The sequence below is a fragment of the Microtus pennsylvanicus genome, chromosome 6, assembly GCF_037038515.1.
Source record: "Microtus pennsylvanicus isolate mMicPen1 chromosome 6, mMicPen1.hap1, whole genome shotgun sequence".
In the NCBI taxonomy this organism is placed as follows: domain Eukaryota; kingdom Metazoa; phylum Chordata; class Mammalia; order Rodentia; family Cricetidae; genus Microtus; species Microtus pennsylvanicus.
This window is the reverse complement of record NC_134584.1, coordinates 95,506,343-95,525,183: the sequence shown is the minus strand read 5'-3', so window position 1 is coordinate 95,525,183 and position 18,841 is coordinate 95,506,343. Positions and strand designations below refer to the sequence as shown.

General features: G+C 47.2%; 1 protein-coding gene across 3 annotated transcripts in view; it reads right to left on the bottom strand.

Moving 5' to 3' along the window:
• Window positions 1–18,841, bottom strand: part of Bbs2 (Bardet-Biedl syndrome 2) — a 353,246-nt gene that overhangs the window by 32,766 nt on the left and 301,639 nt on the right. For 2 of the 3 annotated variants that reach the window (XM_075976899.1, XM_075976901.1), the window contains exon 1: window positions 2,245–2,537. In XM_075976899.1, coding sequence (XP_075833014.1) covers window positions 2,245–2,361 — 117 coding nt within the window. In that variant the 5' untranslated portion in view covers window positions 2,362–2,537. Of the gene's footprint in view, window positions 1–2,244; window positions 2,538–18,841 lie in introns of those variants that run through there. The other variant, XM_075976900.1, reaches the window with a different exon arrangement.

Genomic DNA, 18,841 nt, shown 5'->3' with positions numbered 1-18,841 from the left:
ATCAAAGCAGTCACGGACAGGACCTGCACAAGTTCAAGCCAGATGGTCTCAGTGCTGAGAGTACAAAGTGGACACTGATTCCCACCCTGAACGAAGAAGGTATCTGCAATTGGTACCCACTCACAAAAGAAAAAATAGCTTTCTCCGCTCCAGTCTCTGGAGTATAGTAATCCACACTTGAGTGCAGACTCACGTCCAGGAGAAGGTGGTTAACAAAACAAATTCAATGGCAGTTTTGCAGACTTTTGTCTCGTATTGCTTTGTGTGGACATTTTTTGTCTTACTGTTTTTGTTTGTTTTTAGTTTTACATTTTATAAGGATCATAAAATGTTACTAATTTTCTAAAAAACTGTTTGTGTGTACATGCATCCCGGCATGTATACGGAGAGCAAACGACAGTTTGTGGATTTCATTCTCTCCTCCTCCCATGTGAGCCCCAGGGATCAAACCTCTACCTGCCGAGCCACTTCACCAGTGAACCAATTTCCTGGTTTTTGGTCTCATCTGCCCAGATGAAGCCACCAGTATGATGGGTCCAGTAGGGCTTCCGCAGACATTTCCGCTCGATGTTGTAAGTGCTGATTTGATAATGTTACCTTTGTTTGCTCTCTTGGTGGGTGGTGCTGGGCTCTAAAATAAGGTGGACTGAACAAGCCGTGGGAAGCAGGCCGGTAAGCAGCTCCCCTCCATAACCTCTGCATCAGCTCCGTCTCTGAGATGCTGTCCTGTTTTGAGTTCCTATCCTATTCCTTCAGTCATGAACAGCAATGTGGAAGTGTAAGACAAATAAACCCTTTGCTTGTTTTTTGGTTATGGCGTTTGTCACAGCAATAGAAACCCTAGCTAAGACACCAGGCTAGCTTTGAACTTATGGTCCCCAACCTCCTGAGTAGCTGGAGTAACAACTATGTACCACTATATCAGATTTGTTAGTGCCTCTTAACTACAGAATCACATATCAGGCCCAATGCTCAGCACTTTACTTCATTATATCAGTTAATGAAATCATAACTCATTTAAATGAATCATTACACTCCAGCTATGTATCCCAAGGCATGGCATATAATAATGTAGCATGCAACATACATGGAAGTGCCTTGAAAACTCATTCCACGCTGGGTCAGACAAAATACTTTCAATCTCACTTCCACAACCTTTTTTCCTTTTCTCAAACTGGGTCTTGCTCTGTAGCCCAAGCTGATCTCAAACTGGTGGCAATCCTCCTGCCTCAGTCTCTCGTACTGGGATTATAGGTGTAAGCTACCGCATACAGCTTCCTTTCCAGAACTCTCTGCTGGAGCAGTCCCAGACACTAACTTGAACTTCCCTGAATTATGTCTAATCAGTACAGTTGGAATAACAAAAAGATAATAACAGCAGCAATTAGTGACTACTTCCCATACATCGTATTGTTACTGTTATTTGTCCAGCGCTGAAGGTTATGAAATTAGAGGTCACTAAAGCAAGAATCCACTATGCCTATACTACACTAGTATTTTTGGCCATGTAGCAATGATGCTGAAATTAATGCATAAGGCTTTGTATCTGTTAGAAGTCGCATTTTTGGAGGTCTCTATAGTCTTTGTATTTTGTACACACCTCCATCAATACACAGGGCTTTGATCTGCCTTGTCGTTTAACAAACATATTTGCATTTGACACTTCTTGCATGCTAGATTTTGTGGATTCAGCGATGAGCAATACTTTTAGGAAGCAGATAGAAGTACCAAACGTTCGTTAAATGATCTTTTATCGCTGTGTCTCTGATACCTATCCCAGTATGTGGCTCATAGTAACTGTTTAGTGAATACTTGAGTTATGGAGGAAAATCTGAATGTATGCAATCAAGGACTAAAAGTACAATCTGAATGTAACGTTGAGATGTGTGTAGTCTTTTTTTTTCGTCTCTCTCTTCCTTCCTGTAAAGAGGCAAATATGGAGGAGTCTCCATGCACCAAGCAGATGCTCTGGGCAGGAATTTGGAGTCAACAATCACTAGCCAAGCTCTCCTCCTCCTAGAACCTTCTCTACTCTAAGCTCCTGATCTGTTCTCAATATTGTCCAACACTAAGAACCTGGCCATAAGAAATCTCACTACTTCGAAGCTGTTCCTCTGAAACCCCAGAGTGATAGGCCTGAGGCCAAGGACAGCGGCCACCGGTTGCTAGGCAATGAGTGTTGGGGGCGGGGCAGCGTGAGGGGCGGGATCTGGATGCTGGCGGTGTTCGGGTGGGACCGGTTACCTTGCCCGCTTGGGTGGCTGCCGCCAAGCACGGGTGAGTCCCGTCGTATCGCCCTATGGCCACCATGCGGGGGCTGATTTTGTGGCGCAGTTTCAGGGTGAACACGGGCAGCAGCATGATGGCGGCGCCTGGGAGCTGAAGGCAGGCGCCCGATGCAGGCGCAGTGCAGACCGGTCGCCTGGCAACGGGTGAGGGGGTGCAATGACCAGACACACAGGACCCCCGAATGTCCCAGGCCCCCGCGCCCCGAGAGCGCAAATGCACACAACCCGAGTCGCCCTCTCCCTCTGCGCCTGCGCGAGCCCGCCCAACTGCAGAACTGCGCAGGCCTCTACTAGCTGCTGCGACTGCGCAGTGGGCGTCTGCCGGCTTGACCTGTGCGGTTTTTGTCGGGTGGACTCGGGCCAATGCTGTAAATTAGTCTTAGATGCAGCTCCATGTTGGCGTTTCTTTGCCGGTGCCTGAGTCAGTGCCTCCCCAGGATTCTCTCTAGCACATCAGCCAAGCTGCACCCTGTAGACCCCATACATTATGCCACCCACTCCAGAGGGTCATTCGTTCAGGAACTAATGGCCTCGGCCGGCAGGTGGCTCCGTGGGTGAAGCTTGATGCCAAGCCCGGTAACCTGAGTTCGAAACAGAAAACCAGCTCCACGTGCGTGCCGTGGGGCGCACACGCATAAGTAAATGCAGTATTTTAAAAAAATAACAATGAAGTGCCAACTGTTCCTTGCTTTAGTTATGTTCAGACAAGCGACAATATAACTTGAAAACAACAATCCTCACCGAAATAAAATATAAAAATGTTTTCAACTCATGTTTAAATAGTTTAGGTTTAGGCGGTGCATGTACGGCAGGAGAGAAAGATGCAAAGTTCAGGGACATGGGAAGAGAAAATCACTTCGCCCCCAAATCCTGTTAAGGATTAGCTGAGAGCTAAGAATTGCAGCACAATTAGTATTTGCCACAGAGAGACAATACTCCCTTTATAGAAAGATACTTCCGCTAAGTCCTAAACGAGTATGGCCATTTTGCTGAGCAAAATCTGAATAAACTTCAGCGCTGCTTCAGACTGTCTGGCGCTGGACTCTTGTCTGCGATGAAATCAATAACCCCATTTTTGCTTGAAAAAAGTTCTCAGGCTACTGCAGGTGGCAGAGTGGAGCTGTGTCTCTGGCCCACGCGTGCTCACAGCTAAGTGGCAAAAGGTAACTTTATTTGGAAAACAGTCTTTTTACACACTTAACTTAAAGAGCTTGAAGTGAGGTCATCCCGGATTAGAGTGGCCCCTAATTCTAATGACATGTGTCCTTTCAAGAGGGAAAGAAGACAGGAAGAGCCATAGGCAGCAATTGAAGATGCTACTCGAAACTGAAGCTGCCTGAAGGCTCCAAGCCCTTGGAATTCTTCCCTAGAATGTTCGTAGGAGACATTCTCTTATTAATATCTTGATTTCAGACTTCTGGCTGCAGACGTGAGAGGAAACAACCTTGTTTTAAGGCACAAATGGTTGGCGGTGGAGGATTGTTTGTGAGCTACTGGTATACTTTTTAAATTCAAACGTTCATGACCGAAGAGTTGCGGCCGTTCGTTGCACATGCACTTTTGAGAGCCTGCTGTGTGCCTGACAACTCTTCCAGACAATAAAGAGCAAGAAAAGACAAATCTCTCTGCTCCTGGAACTAACGCAGTAGTCAGAGAAAACAAGAAAGGCACAGTCGTGAGGGTAGGCACCCCAGGAAGGTTGGGAGAAGGGTATGTGAAGGAAACACAATTCTTAGTAAGGCTATAGGGAAGAGACCTCCATGAGAAAATGGCATTCAGGCAAAGACTTAAAGTCAGTGGAGGAACCACTTCCAGAGAGAAGGTTCCAGCAGAAAAAAAAGTGCTAAAAAATGGTGTCAGGCACCAAGCAGGCTCTCAAAAGTGCGTGTGCAATGAACGGCCAGGCGGTGGTGGTGCACACCTCTAATCCCAGCACTCGGGAGGCAGAGGCAGGCGGATCTCTGTGAGTTTGAGTCCAGCCTGATCTACAAGAGCTAGTTTCAGGACAGGCTCCAAAAGCTACAGAGAAAAATCCTGTCTTGAAAAAACAAAAAAAACGAAATAATAATAATAATAAAAGCAGTGGCTCTTCCAAGGAGACACTTGTCTTTTCAGGTCAATGAGCCTGTGGACTTTCACAAGAAACAGGGTGACAGTGGGCTAAAGGGGGGGCAGCACTAGATAGGGATCAGCCTGTGGACCTTGACAGCTGCAGACATGTCTCACAGTCCTTCCCCCTCAGTCTCTAGTGGAGACATGGACTAACAGTATACGTACGTGCTTTTTGTTTGTTTGATTGATTGGTTTGTTTTTTTGAGACAGGGTCTCACTATGTAGGTCTAGCTGTCCAGGAACTCACAGATACCTCAACCTCTGCCTCCCAAGTGCTGGGATTAAAGGCCTGGCCCACGAAGGCTGACTCCAGTAATCATTCTTACTAACCCTTCTCTGTTTGCTAAGTGCAGGCACATACTATTTAAGTCACTGGTTCTCATGGCCTCTCTTGAAGGGAGGGACTTCATCATCCCCGTTTTAAAGGGAGGAAACTGAGTCTTAGCAGGTTTGTAACTTAAGCCCAAAGTCGTGGGACTGGTAAAGTGCAGAATGATTATGGCAAACCCAAGCAGGCAGGCTCCAGAGCCTGGGGGCTCCTAAGGGGTCCGCGCATACAGGCTGCAGCTGTGAACTTCTTTGAGTGCCAGTATCCTCATCTGGAAAAGAGGATGGGTAACAGTGCTGTGTAAGGAGTGTCATGAGACTCAGATGAACTAACAGATCTGGGCCTGCTTAGCTTTTTGTTTGTTTTTCTCCATTTGAAACAAGCTAGAATCATCTGGGAAGAGGAACCTCAGTTGAGAAATCAATCACCTCGGTCAAATTGGCCTGTAGGCAAGCCTATTGGGGGAATTTTAATGATTGATATGTGGGGGCCCAGCCCACAGTGGGTGGTGCCCACCCCTGGGCAGGTGGTCCTGGGTTGTATAAAAAAGCAGGATGATCAAACCATGGAGAGCAAGCCAGTAGGCATCACTCCTCTATGGTTCCTGTCGCCGCTCCTGCTTGAGTTTCTGCCCTGACTTCCCTCAATGACGTCCTATAATCAGGACATGGGCGGGTGGCCCTGAATGGTATATAAAAGTAGGCTGAGCAAACCATGGGGGCTGGCCAGTAAACAGCATTCTTCCGTGGCCTCTGCTTCGGTGCCTGCCTCCAGGTTCCTGCCTTGAGTTCTGGTTTCCCTCAATGACTATGACCCAGAACATGTAAAACCAAATAAACCCTCTCTTCCCCAAGCTGTTTTTGGTCATGGTCTTTATCAGAGCAAAAGAAAGCAAGCCAAAATGATGCTAATGTGTGGTGCTTAGAGGGGCTCCAGAAATAGTCACTAATATTACAGCTAGGAGACTGGGCTATCTGACGCCATGGTAATAAAGTCAGCATCTTTTTTCTTTTCTTCCTTTTAGCAGATGGGGTTATACCACTTTTCATTTCAGCCCTGGGTTTGTAAAGCAGGTCTAACTAGTCCAGTTCTACTAGGCTAGACCAGAACCAGAGTATAAGATCTTGACTAACGGGGAAGGGGATGGGGTTGTGGGCAGCTCCCTCTCCTGGTCCTCACCTTGAGTTTGCACAGCATCTACATTAGACGGTGTGCAGGGGAAAAAAACGGACTTGGGATTTAGGCTAAGAGGAGACAGAGTGAGAGAGAGGTTCTACGAGACAGAAGGCTTCCCACAGCAGCAAAGCTGGCTTCACGAGGCCTGATGGGGCTGGAGAAAGATGCTGAAATCCACGGAGTGCATTCCAAGGAGATCCAGCTGGACAGGGATTTGTATTTTGCTTTGGTATTTGAGATAGGGTCTGACTATATAGCCCAGCTGAGTTTGCACTCTCGGCAATCTTCTTGCCTTGGTCTCCTCTTAAAATAACATACTGTGAAGACGGAGGCTATTATCTGGGAACAATCCATCCCTCTTCCCATTCCCGTCACCACACAGCCTTGTCTGTAAAGGAGCAGACCTTTAGGAGCGTCCCCATACTCTTTTTTGGTTTTTCGAGACAGGGTTTCTCTGTGGCTTTGGAGCCTGTCCTGGAACTAGCTCTGTAGACCAGGCTGGTCTCGAACTCACAGAGATCTGCCTGCCTCTGCCTCCCGAGTGCTGGGATTAAATGCGTGCGCCACCACCGCCCGGCCCCCATACTCTTAAGATGAGTGGACAGTTCACAATCCATGGAAGCAGAGAGGCCTGGAGACCACTGGAGCAGAGCAGGTTTTCAGGGCCAAGGTCTCTGCGCTGTCCCACTTCCCCTTCAGAGGCAGCTGGTTCCCCGTCCCCTACTCTCCCTTTCTAGAAGTCTTGGTAGCTCTATGATGTGTTTGCTGTGAGCCACAAGGTGTCAGTCTCTTCTCCTCTCACCTCATTTCACACATGGGTGTCAGAAAAGACATGAAATGCATATGTTTCAGTATCAACAGCTTGTCACATAGGAAAAACAGTCACCTGTGACCAGTGTATGGGGGCGCCTATAAGAATAGTAGCCACATGCCTGAATGCTGAAGTTCTTACTTGCATTATCCCTCTTAACATCCAAACCTGTGAAATAAGCAACTTTATCACCTCTATCTTCCAGATGGAGAAACTAATGCCAACCCCAGATCCTTCCTAGTTCACTGGTCCCAGACACACTACAGATCAGGTAAGGAAATACCACCAATGCTGGCATTAGGTGTGCCCATCCCCCACCTCAGAAACCCACCAGAACCAGGAAGGTCTAGCAGGGTCCTTGTGGTAAATGTCAATGCCTTTGTCCACACTCCTGGTGGTCTCTTCTCATAGGAGAGTCTCAGACACATCCTAGAAAATTACTCATCCCAATATCCAGAGTGCCACATTCTCTCAAGTATCGTGTAAGCCTCTTCCAAGGGCTCTTGACCTAGTGAAGCTAGGGTCCACAATGTTAAGACACTCATAGCTTAAATCTGAATAATTTTCAGATGCTAGGCAAAGTGAGAAACACATTAAAATGGAATCGGTGCTGCAAACCACAGCACAGCCAGCAGCACAGAGAAGGAATTGTTTTCCAGCAGCACGGGGAAGGTACTGTTTTCCAGCAGCATGGGGAAGGAACTGTTTCCCCAGCACACCCAGCAGCACGGGAAGGAACTGTTTTTAAGCTCCTTCGCTACTTTTGAAGTCGTGTTTCTGGTTGCACCGTTCCCACTTGCCTCTCCAGATTCATTCCCTCCCTCCTCTGTCCAAGCCTGTACCCTGAGAAGCTGACATGACAGATGTGGTCCCTGAGGTCCCCCTAATTTGCCAGAGCATGGGAGGGCAGAAAGGTCAGAGCTTTGGTCCCTGCGTCCCTGAGTTCAGCTTAGCCTGCCCATACTGCTGTGAATGCTCGTCCTGTGGGCAAGCAGCAGTTTATTCCAAACAGGCCACTTCAGCATGAGGATCATTTTGAGCTGAATGCAGCCGAGAAAACAAAAACAAAACAAAAGTATAGGAGAAACTTTCTAGGAGAATGTGGTGGGACACACCCATGTTCCCAGGGTGGGAAACGAATTGTTGTAAGTTTGAGGGCAGTCTGGTCTACAATCGTAGACCAGCTAGTGAGATCCTTTCTCAAATTTTAAAAAGAGAAGTAATAATCAGCTCTTTTCCCAGATATTACCATGGGAGGAAACTGGGCAAGGCTGTGGTCTCTCTTAGTATCATTTATAACTGAATGTTAACCCACATGCTGGCTCGTTCTTATAGTCAACTAGACACAATTGTTAGCCCAAGCGCTGGCTAGTTCTTGGCTCGTTCTTATAGTCAACTAGACACAATTGTTAGCCCAAGCGCTGGCTAGTTCTTGTAGTCAACTGGTTACAACTAGATTCTTCTAGGAGAGACCCTCAACTGACGACTGCCTGGATCAGACTGACCTAGGGTTTTTTGTTTTGTTTTGTTTTTCCTTTTCTGATTGATGTGGGAGGGCCCAGCCCACTGTAGGAGATGCCACCCCTAGTCCAGTGGTCCTAGGCTTCATTTAAAAAAAAAAAACTGATTGAGTTCAAATCAGAGGAAGCAAGGCAATAAGCAGCCTTTCTCCCTCTGTGGTCTCTGCTTCTGCATCAACCTCCTGACTTGACCACCTGCCTTTGCCTCCCTCAAAGGTAGATTTTAAACTGTAGGATGAGATGACCCCTTTACTCTCGTGTTACTTTTGGTCATGGTGTTTATCACAGCAGCAGAAGAAGCGAACTAGGACAATCTACACTTAATTTAATTTTTAAAAATGAAAAAACAAATACGGATATAGCTCAGTGCTAGAGCACTTGCTTAGGTTTAAGCCTAAATTAAAAAAAAAAAAAAAAGAGCCAGGCCATGGTGGTGCACGCCTTTAATTTTAGCACTTGGGAGGTAGAGGCAGGTGGATCTCTGTGAGTTCGAGGCCGGCCTGGTCTACAAATCAAGTTCCAGGACAGGCTCCAAAGCTACAGAGAAACCCTGTCTTCAAAGGTATAAACAAACAAGGCGCGGAGCATGGAGGAGCATGCCCTTGATGCCAGCACTGGAGGCAGAAGCAGGTGGACCTTTGAGAGTTTCAGGTGGGCCTGGTCCTCACAGTAGAGCTCCAGAACAGCCAGGGCTACATAGAAAGATCCTGTTTCAAAAAACAAAACAAACAGGAAGGGCACCAAGAAGCATAGAGGGCCAGATATAAATAGCGCACACCTACAATGCTAGCTAGCACTTGGGAGGTGGAATGAGGAAGATCAGGAGTTCAAAGTCATACTTAGCTATAGAGTGAGTTCAAGGTCAGCCTGGGGTACCTAAGCCCTACCTTGATCAAAAAGAAGGGAAAAGGGGGAAAAAAGAAGGAGCAGGGAAGGGAAGGGAAAGGAAGGGAAGGAAGGAAGAAGGGAGGGAGGGGGTAAGGTGGGAACATGACTTTAAAGTCAATACGAAGAGAAGAAAGGAGGATTCCATATGCGTGAGCTATCCTATCCATTCAAAACGTGTGCTTCACAATGAGGCTGCTTCTTTCCCTGCTTGAGTTTTTCGGACTCACAGCCATAGAACTGTAACAGACAGCTGAGGTAAGAGGCTGGAAAGCGAAGACGTACTTGCAGTTCAGCACCCTGCCTGCACTGGTGTTAGGCAGCTTAAATATATTCTGCTATGGGCTGGAGAGAGATAGCTCATTGGTTAAAAAGCATTTGCTGCTCTTCCAGAGGACCCAGGGTTCAATTCCCAACTCTGGCATGGCCGCTCAAAACCATCTGTAACTCCAGGTCCAGATGATCCAATGCCCTCTTCAGGCCTCTGTGGGCACTGCATGCAGTTATGCACAGACACACATGCAGACAAAACATATGCACATATGCACAAAATTTTAAAAAATACGTAAGGGCTAAAGAGATGATTCAGCAGTTAAGAGCATTTGTTGTTCTTGCAGAGAACCTGGGTTCAATTCCCAGAACTCACGTGGTGGCTCACAACCATCTGTAACTCCAGTTCCGGTGCTCCAACATCCTCTTCTGTATTCCCTGAGCACCAGACCCACACGTGCAGGTAAAACACCCATATGCATAAAATAAATCTCAATAATATCTTTAAATAAGTATTTATTAAAGATGAACTTTCCAATATGTTAGCCATGGGTCTTGCAACTGTTGAAAATTTGGAATGTGAATGATTCAAATTATACCATCTGCAAGTGTAAAACATACACTACTTATTTTTGTTTTGGGTTTTTGTTGTTGGTTTGTTTTTTGCGACAGGGTCTCTCTACATAGCCCGAGCTGCCCTGGTTACTATGCAGACCTGGTTGACGTCAAACTCACCAAGGTTGGCCTGCCTCTGCCTCTGCCTCTTCCTCTGTAGTGCTGGGATCAAAGACGTGTGCCACCACCACTGGGCATCCTCTGCTTTTTAAAGAGGTGGCATGAGAAACAATTTAAACCAGGTGTGATGGTTCATACTTATGATCCCAGCACTTGAAACCTAAGACAAGAAGATCCCAAGTTTAAGGGGGAGGGGCACCCTATCTAAAAAAAAAAACCACACACACAGCAAGGGCTGGAGAGATGGCCCCAAGGTTAAGAGCACTGGCTGTTCTTCCAAAGGACCTGGGTTCAATTCCCAGCACATGGCATCTCACAACTGTCTGTAACTCCAGTTCCAGGGGATCTGGCATCCTCACCCAGACATACATGTAGGCAAAACCCAAACGTACATAAAAAAATTAATGAGAAAAGACGAGATAGAAATTCTAAAAGTTTAAATAAATAAATGCTTATAATTACTGACGAGCCCACAGAACTCCCAGAGTAGTTTTGCTTGGCGCATCTACATCGACACATGCATATGCTGTTCAGTTTGGTTCTGTCTTTTAATCATCTTTAAATTGCCTTAATCCCAGAACTCAGGAGGCAGAGGCAAGTGGCCCCATCCCCCAAAATATATCAAATAAATATACAAATAGCATAAATAATTCCAAATGAAGTCCCTCTGTGCCCTAGAAGGCAGAGTTTGACTTTCCCACTTTTTATTGTGCAGCTGCATTTTGTGACTTGATTCCAAGGGATATCACAACGGATAATAGAGACTTTTGAAGGGAGAAAACTGACAGACACCATTTCGACCACGTGATCAAGGTTAACATCCCCAAGGGTAAGACATGCCAACATCGTGCCCAATGGCATGATCACTAGCACAACTCCCACAGAACCTGCCTGGACAGGGAGGATGAGTCAGTCAGAGACTTATTGGTGAAGGGAGGCCACGGGAGACTTGATACCGTAAGGTGGGAAATGCACTTCCTGTTTCTGCTGTTTTTTTTTTTAACCAGATCCCCTCCCCCCAAATTATCTTATCACATAAACCCAGCAGGTGGACTTCCCTTCTAAATGCCTGACCAGTATTCATCAAAGCCTCCAAAGTCACAAAAAAAAAAAAAAAGAAAAAAAGAAAAAGGAAAGACTGAGAAATTGTCCCAGATGGAAGGAGACCAAAGGAGCTTGATGACCCGATGTGGTTCTGGGCACAAGACTGCGTTAGGCCAGTTTCTCACTGGGAAATCTGGTAGAGCTCAGTGTTTGATCAGTTCCAGAGCTACTTTCCAAGTTCCGACAAAGAGACCGTGTGGAGCAAGCTAACACCAGGAACGTGGGGGAGATGTCCGCTGGGAGCTGCAGCTAGGAGGCACGGGCGTGGTAATGGAAGGGAGAGCAGGTGTAGAGGGGCATGAAGTCGTCCGAGCTTTTCTTCGCTGTTCTTGTGCTGGAGGTCAAAAGGCTGTAAACAGACTGGGCAGGCATCCTCCCCTGAGCTACAGCCCCCTACCAGAAGGAACTTTGAGGACATGATCAGAACGCTACAGCTGGCAAAGCGGGGCTCTAGTCGCTGAGCTGTTACTGGCTCCGTATCTAGTCAATTTTTTGTTGCCATTGTTCTTATTCCTTGTGAGCGTCTCTGGCTTTGGCATAAATTTCAGATTTTGAATGCACATGTAGTTTACATAAGTGGTGATCTTACTTTCAAGATCCGTAAACCTAGGCCCCTTAATCTTTTTGTTTAGTCAGTGAAAAGCTGCCAAGCTCACAGTAGTAAGCGGTACTGACAAGAAGGTGCGGCCATAGCCGCGCTGACAGTGGCGAATCTGCTTTGCCGAAAGCTAAAGGGCGTCGAGTGATTTTGAAGTTGGAGAAGGGCAAGGTGGGATACTGTGAGCCCAGCATCATGAGGTAGAGGAACCGGCTCCTGGCCCATCCTCCCAGCAGGTTCAGATCAAAGTATTTCGGGCTGGGGGGAGACTTAATTGGGGGAGGGGGAGGGAAATGGGAGGCGGTGGCGGGGAAGAGACAGAAATCTTTAATAAATAAATAAATTTAAAAAAAAAGAAAATTAATATCTTCAAAAATAAATAAAAAAAAAAAAACTAAAAAAAAAAAAAAAAAAAAACAAATTTGCTCCACTTTCCAAGGAGTGTGCTCCTTGTGAGCCCCTGGGGCCATCCCTGGGTGTGACCAGCATCAGACGCTAAGAGCTGACTCAGTTTTAGTAACCACCCATTTGGTGGGGGAAGCCAATCTGTGGACATCTGTTGAGGAAGTCCCAAGTTCTTTTGCATTGATCTGGGTTCATGTAGATCTGAATGTCATATCTTCAAGGGACACAGAGAGATAAAAGAAATTCCAAGTTTCGTTTCTGTACGCACACTGTCACCAAGTAGAAGGGACCAAAGGATCACCTGCTCAGGGCACGAACTGAAACCCAGCCCCTGTGGGAACCCTTTGAACCTATACCTTGTTCTTAAAACTCCTGCTTGCAATGACCACGTACCTATCTCTTCATAGAAATGGACAGGTTGGCTGCATCACTCTCCGTGTCAACTCTTCCAGTATTGGAAGATGTATCACCTTGAGTACCCTCGTCCCGAACACCAGCAAGTGGTCCCTTCCAGGGCTCCAGGGAGATGCATCTCGTTTCTTTTCTTTTTTTATATATTTATTTATTTATTATGTATACAACATTCTGCCTCGATGTATGCCCGCACACCAGAGCAGGGCACCAGATCTCAGTACAGATGGTTGTGAGCCACCATGTGGTTGCTGGGAATTGAACTCAGGACCTCTGGAAGAGCAGCCAGTGCTCTTAACCTCTGAGCCATCTCTCCAGCCCTCTGAGCCATCTCTTCAGCCCATCTCGTTTCTTTATTAAGGCAGTTACCATAATTCCAATTTTAAAACTTTACTGATGTTACTATAACTCCAATTTTAAAACTTTAAGATTACATTCTTATGTATTTTGCGTGTGCATCTGTGTGTACATGCGCCATGGCACACATGTGGCTGTTAGAGGACCACAGCTTGCAGGAGCCCACTCTCTCCTGCTACCATATGAGTCTCGGGGATTGAACTTAAATTATCAGACTTGTCTGACAACACGTGCCTCGACCTACTGAGCACCTTGACGGCACAATCTTCTTCCTTCCCCTTCTCCTCTTTCTCCTCTCCTTTATCCCTCTTCATTTTAAAATTTCATTTTATATGTGTGGGCGCTTTGTCTGAATGTGTGTCTGTGTACAATATGGGTGCCTGGTGACTGCAGAGGCCAGAGAGGGTGTCAAGTCCTCTACTGGTGTTACAGTTGTAAGATGCCCACGTCACCTCCAAGAACAAGTGCTTTTTACCACTAAGTTATCTCTCCAGCCCCCCTCCCCCACTGACCTGGATCAGTGGGTTGTTCTTCAGTCACAGGGTCCTGAGGAGAAAGGAAGATCCAGGGTATCAGAGATAAAGAAGATAGAAAAGATGGGCTCAGGAATTCTGGCAGAATCAAGTTTATTAAGAAGTACAGCATTGGGCTGGAGAGATGGCTCAGCGGTTAAGAGCACTGGCTGCTCTTCCAAAGGTCCTGAGTTCAATTCCCAGCAACCACATGGTGGCCCACAACCATCTGTAATGAGATCTGTGCCCTCTTCTGGCCTGCAGGCAGAGTACTGAGAATACTGTATACATAATAAATAAATAAATCTTAAAAAAAAAGAAGTACAGCATTGCTAAAGGGTGTGTGGGACAGAGTAATCAGAAAGTTATCATACAAGAGGAAGAAGTTCGCAGGAAGCTAACCAAGCAATGTTGCCTGAGGGGAACACGTGGCTTCTCAAGTGTGTCACAGACTGAGCAACCATGCAGCAGCCTTGGAGCTGATAGCCATAGCTTCATAGGGCAGGAATAGTTGGGGTCTCAGAATCCGAAGCCACAGCTCCCCCAAGAATCCAGTCCATCACTGGCCCTGCCAAGCATGCTCCTTAATTTAAAGAAGAGACTGTGTTCCTTCTCCATGCATTAGGGCTGTAGGGAGAGCCTTGGGTCAGTCCAGCCCCAACACCCCGTCTTTCTTCAGGGCTCGGTACTGACAGGAACAGAGGTCTAAGCAGACTGGACATATTGTGACTCTCTCTCCACCACACCTCGAGTTTTCCAGTTGTGGCCTAGAGAAGAGAGCAGCTGTGTAATGCGGTGAAAAGGGTGTGCAGGAATCGTGGAACCCTCCAGCAGAACACCAAGGAACAAAACTGGATGCTTTTCTGTGTTTTGGCACTGAGGCTGGCCTAGTCCTGAGGTACACTATGGATATACTCTATTACCATACTCCCAGCCCAGTGCTCTTTTTTGAAAGATAAATGAAAGCCAACTGGCAGAGCTTCTGAAAATTGATGGGTCCCTGCTGGGCACAGTGGGCACAATCACCTGGGATTGTGGAGCAGCCAAATTGAGACTTGGGAGATCAACAAGGGTGAAGGAAGCCACAGTAGAAGTTGTGACCACTTACTATGAACTGAGTGGTCTCCTCTATATCCCAAAAAAATGTGTGCTCAAGCTTAGCCCAAACCCCTCCCTCAGAGCATGGTTTGCTTGGAATCAAAGCCTCTGTGGAGACCAGTGGAAAAGAAGGTGGCATGAACAAATCCATAATCTGGTATGACTGGTGTCCTTAGAGAAGGGAGAAGCATGGATGTAAGCACAGACACACGGGGAGGATGGCATGTGGAAATGAAGGCAGATCCTAGTGATGCAGATATAAACCACAGAAACTCAGGATGACCAGTGAGCCACTGGAAGCTGGGGAGGGACCTGGCATAGGTTCTTTCTCCAAGCCCTTGGGTGGAAGCGACCCCACCCACACTTCGTTTTGATCTTGTGAATCTCACAAGTCTGTGTTGTTGAAGGTTCTCAGTGAGTGGTGTCTTGTTAGGGGTAGTCCTGGCAGACCAGGCCTAGGCAAAGAAGGAAGAAGTCTACCTCAGGGGCCTCATGAGGGGACCCCAGATGGAGCTGTATTCATAGATCTTCTCCACAGCTGGATGGGGAAGGCTTTTTGCACCGCACAAACTGACCCCTAACTGTCACCTCAGCATTCAGGAAGCTGACTCAGGAAGAGTCTAAATTTGAGGCCATCCTGGGATGTCCAGCAAGATACTATCAGAGAGAGAGGCAGTGGGGGAGCCCTTTTCTAGACGCTGGCGAGACAACAGCCAACAGCTCTTCTTCCCAGGCAGCTAGTGTCCTAGCATGTTGGCATATTAACTGATTTAATCTTCACAACCACATGATGAGGGAGGTGCGGTTATTAATTACCCCCATTTTACAGGCCACAGCCCCTGGGCACATACCTAAAATCTAGTGAGCTTAAACCCACATAACACAATGAGGCTCTGGAGTCCTTGCTCCTGTTCACTCTGCCTTCCTTATTTACTTGCCTCCAGGGCACACAAATATCTACTGAGGTTCATGCCAGGCACTGGCTTCCTACATAGAGGAATATAACGATGTCATAGACATAAGCCCCAGCCCCATGAAGTCTGCAGCTATGACTTCCCTTAATTCAGAGTAGTTATCAGTGTTAAGGTACCACGTGCTGAACTGCCACAGGGAGGCAGTTTCAAGTATTCAAGTGTGTAGGAGACCATTATACCCATCCATCCATCACTAGCTACTTGACTTGCTTAGTCCTTCCAAGGGCCCCGTTTTCTCCCAACCCCATCTCATAGATGGACAAAATGAACTGAGGCTTCCCAAGATGCATTAAAGTAATGGACTGGGACTCTTGGCCCTAACTCAGAGCTGGGCCTCACTAAGGTGAGGTCCAGCCAGGAGTCTAGCAGATGGGCCTGTACGATCTTCCCGGTACCATTGTCATCAGCCATCCGCATCAAGAATGTTTGGACTCTAGTTGGTTGGGTGGGAAGCGCGGTTCTTGGCAGGGCTGCCCAAGCCAATTAATAAGCCCAAAGCACTTTGAAGATGAAATTGTCCATAAAAAGGTCTGGTTCCCACAGTTGCCAGTAGTGAGGCAGGGACAGCCTGGGGAGAGGGCTGTGCCGATGATGGCGTAGATCCTACACTGTAGAAGTGAGTGGAATTCCTGGGCAAGAATCCTAAAGACAGCGGTTGGGCTCCCAGCCCCTCCAAAAGCCTCCTTCTCTGGTCCCAGAAGAGTCAACTTCAAGGCAAAACTTTACAAGTTCACCATCAGTCACCCTCCCCTGAACGATGCTGGAACTACCCCACAGTTGTGGGCTCGCGTGCGTAGTTTCTCCATGAAGCTGACTCACCTTTCAAAGCATTCATTCGCAGAAAATCAATTCTTTTCTCGTGCAGTTTATCCTGATTATAGTTTCCCCTCCCTCTCCTCCTCCCCGTTCCTTCCCACCGCCCCTCCTCCTCAGGATCCTTTCTGTCTCTCATTAGAATCCATTTTGAATAAAAGAAACAATGTAAATAATAATAATAATAAAGTTGAATGTGGATAAAAATAATTATTCCTCCAGGGCTGCTGGAAATGCCTTAGCAGACAAAAGCACTTGCTGATAAGGCTGGCAACCTGAGTTCAGCCCCTGAGGTGGAGAGAACTGACTTCCCAAAATTGTCCTCTGACCTCCACGTGTGCACCACGGCACACACACACACACACACGCACACACACACACACACACACACACACACACGTAACAAACTGGGGTAGAAGAGGAAGGGCAGCCGTTAAGAGTACTTGCTCCTTTAAAAAAGGAGCTGGGTTTAGCCCCAGCACCCACATGACTGCTCACAGCCGTCTGAAAAACCAATTCCAGGAAACCTCTTCTGGCCTCCATAGGTGCTGCAAACACACGGTGCCCATTCACCCAGGCAAAACCCTTGCCATTCACTAAAGCCATTCATCCTAAGCGCTAACCTTTGTGACATGCATGTGGTATGTTCTTGCTTTTCCTTCTCAAATGCACTTAGAATAATTTTAAAAACTAAGACCATGAAAGACTTTGTTTTCTGAAATCTAAAAATCTCTCCCTTTGGTGAGAGGAGGATGCTGGAATGCACCTTCCCTTCTTGCTCTGTGTGCTTGGGCGACTCTCTGGGCCTCGGTTTCCCTACCACAGTGTTCCTTGCAGCTCTTATTCATCTCACCAGAGAAAAGCTGGCCCAAGCCTGGATGACGGTGCTGCCTCTGCACGCCCCTGCACCATGGCCTCAGGCAAGTTCCTTAGCCCACCTCTGCCTCCTTCGCACTGCCTGTGAATAGAGTCTTCTTCACAGTGCTGACCAAGGGTTCTGAGTCTTCTCTGTGGCGTCTATTCTGATCCCACCCCAGCGCTTTTGTTTGTTTGCCTTGAATTCTCTGTGTATCCCAGACTAGCCTTTGAATTTGGAGCAGTCCTCTTGCCCCAGTCTCCAGATTGCTGGGATTACAGACATTCACCACCATATTGTGCCTCCCCAGCAACTTCCGAGCCCTCTTTCTCTATGTCCTTGTCTTCATAGTGTTTATCACCTTCTGACAAACTGTATGTTCAGTTTGGTGACTGATTGCTTTTCCCCGCCCTCTGTCCGAATGTAAATTCTACAAGAGCAGAGATACTCATCCCTTTTGCTCATGAAGACCTCACCAGTGTGTGCTTTCCACAGCTGATATTCCTCCCTGCAGGTTCAGGGTATAATGCAACCTTGTGTATCTAAGAACTAATTCCATTGCATTGACTTAACTCATTGAACCCCATTCCCATTGTCATAGACATTTAAGCTCTTAATCCCTTAAAAGTAAGGTGGCATTGAGTGACACCCACTTCCTCTGTGAATGACCTGGTATGGCTCATGTTTGGGGGAACCTGTGTCTAAACACATCCACTTCCCTGAAGTGTCCCCATGAGCGTGCTTTGAATTTTTGGATCTCTGCTTATCACACAGGCTATCGAAATAGTATCTGGCTGCCATTTTAATTTGCATTTTTATTAGCATGAATGTAGATGAGTATCTCCCTTATTCTAACTGACATTTGCATTATTTTTTCCTCCATGACTTTCTTACACAGTACCCACCCTTCCCCTGGAGAAACCTTCTGTCCCTTGTCCCCAGATGAGCCCTTTCTAGGTCTGCACCTCTGCTGTATCTAGACTGCTGTTATCATGCCCCCTAAATTCCAGTTTTATTTTGCAGTGCTGTGAACCCTAGACTCCCACATTTTAAGGAAGTGCTCTACCACTGAGCTACCTCCCCAGCCCAGCTCAGCTCTTCTTCCAGTTCCTCTAGCTATACAGCCAACGGTGATCATTAACCCCGGTTGTGGCATCCAAGAGTCCCTGTACCTCCTGCCAGCCTGTCCGATCCCATGCCTCTCCTAAGACTCTGCAGCATGCCTGTCTGCCCACTCCCGAGAAACAGAACTTCCTGGTGGTTCCACATTGCTCTTTTTTGTCGGGAACAGAACAGTTCATTCACCAGCAGGCCCTGAAAAGCCCTTTTGTGCTCCATCCGTCCCAGGATCCTGTTCAATGTTCTCTGAAAGAAAAAGAGTCGCAGGATGCTGGCATCCAAAGAACCCTGGTTAATGAGCTGCAGGCGCCCTCAGCCCATTAGTAGGCTAGCCACATGCAGAGCCACCTTCAGCAGCTCCCACCCTGTTGGCTGTGATGCCCACATGCATTGCGGAGATGGGATTTTGTTTTTCTCCTCTAGTATGCATGAGGAAAGCTCCATAGACTCCCCCACCCCCGCCCGCCCC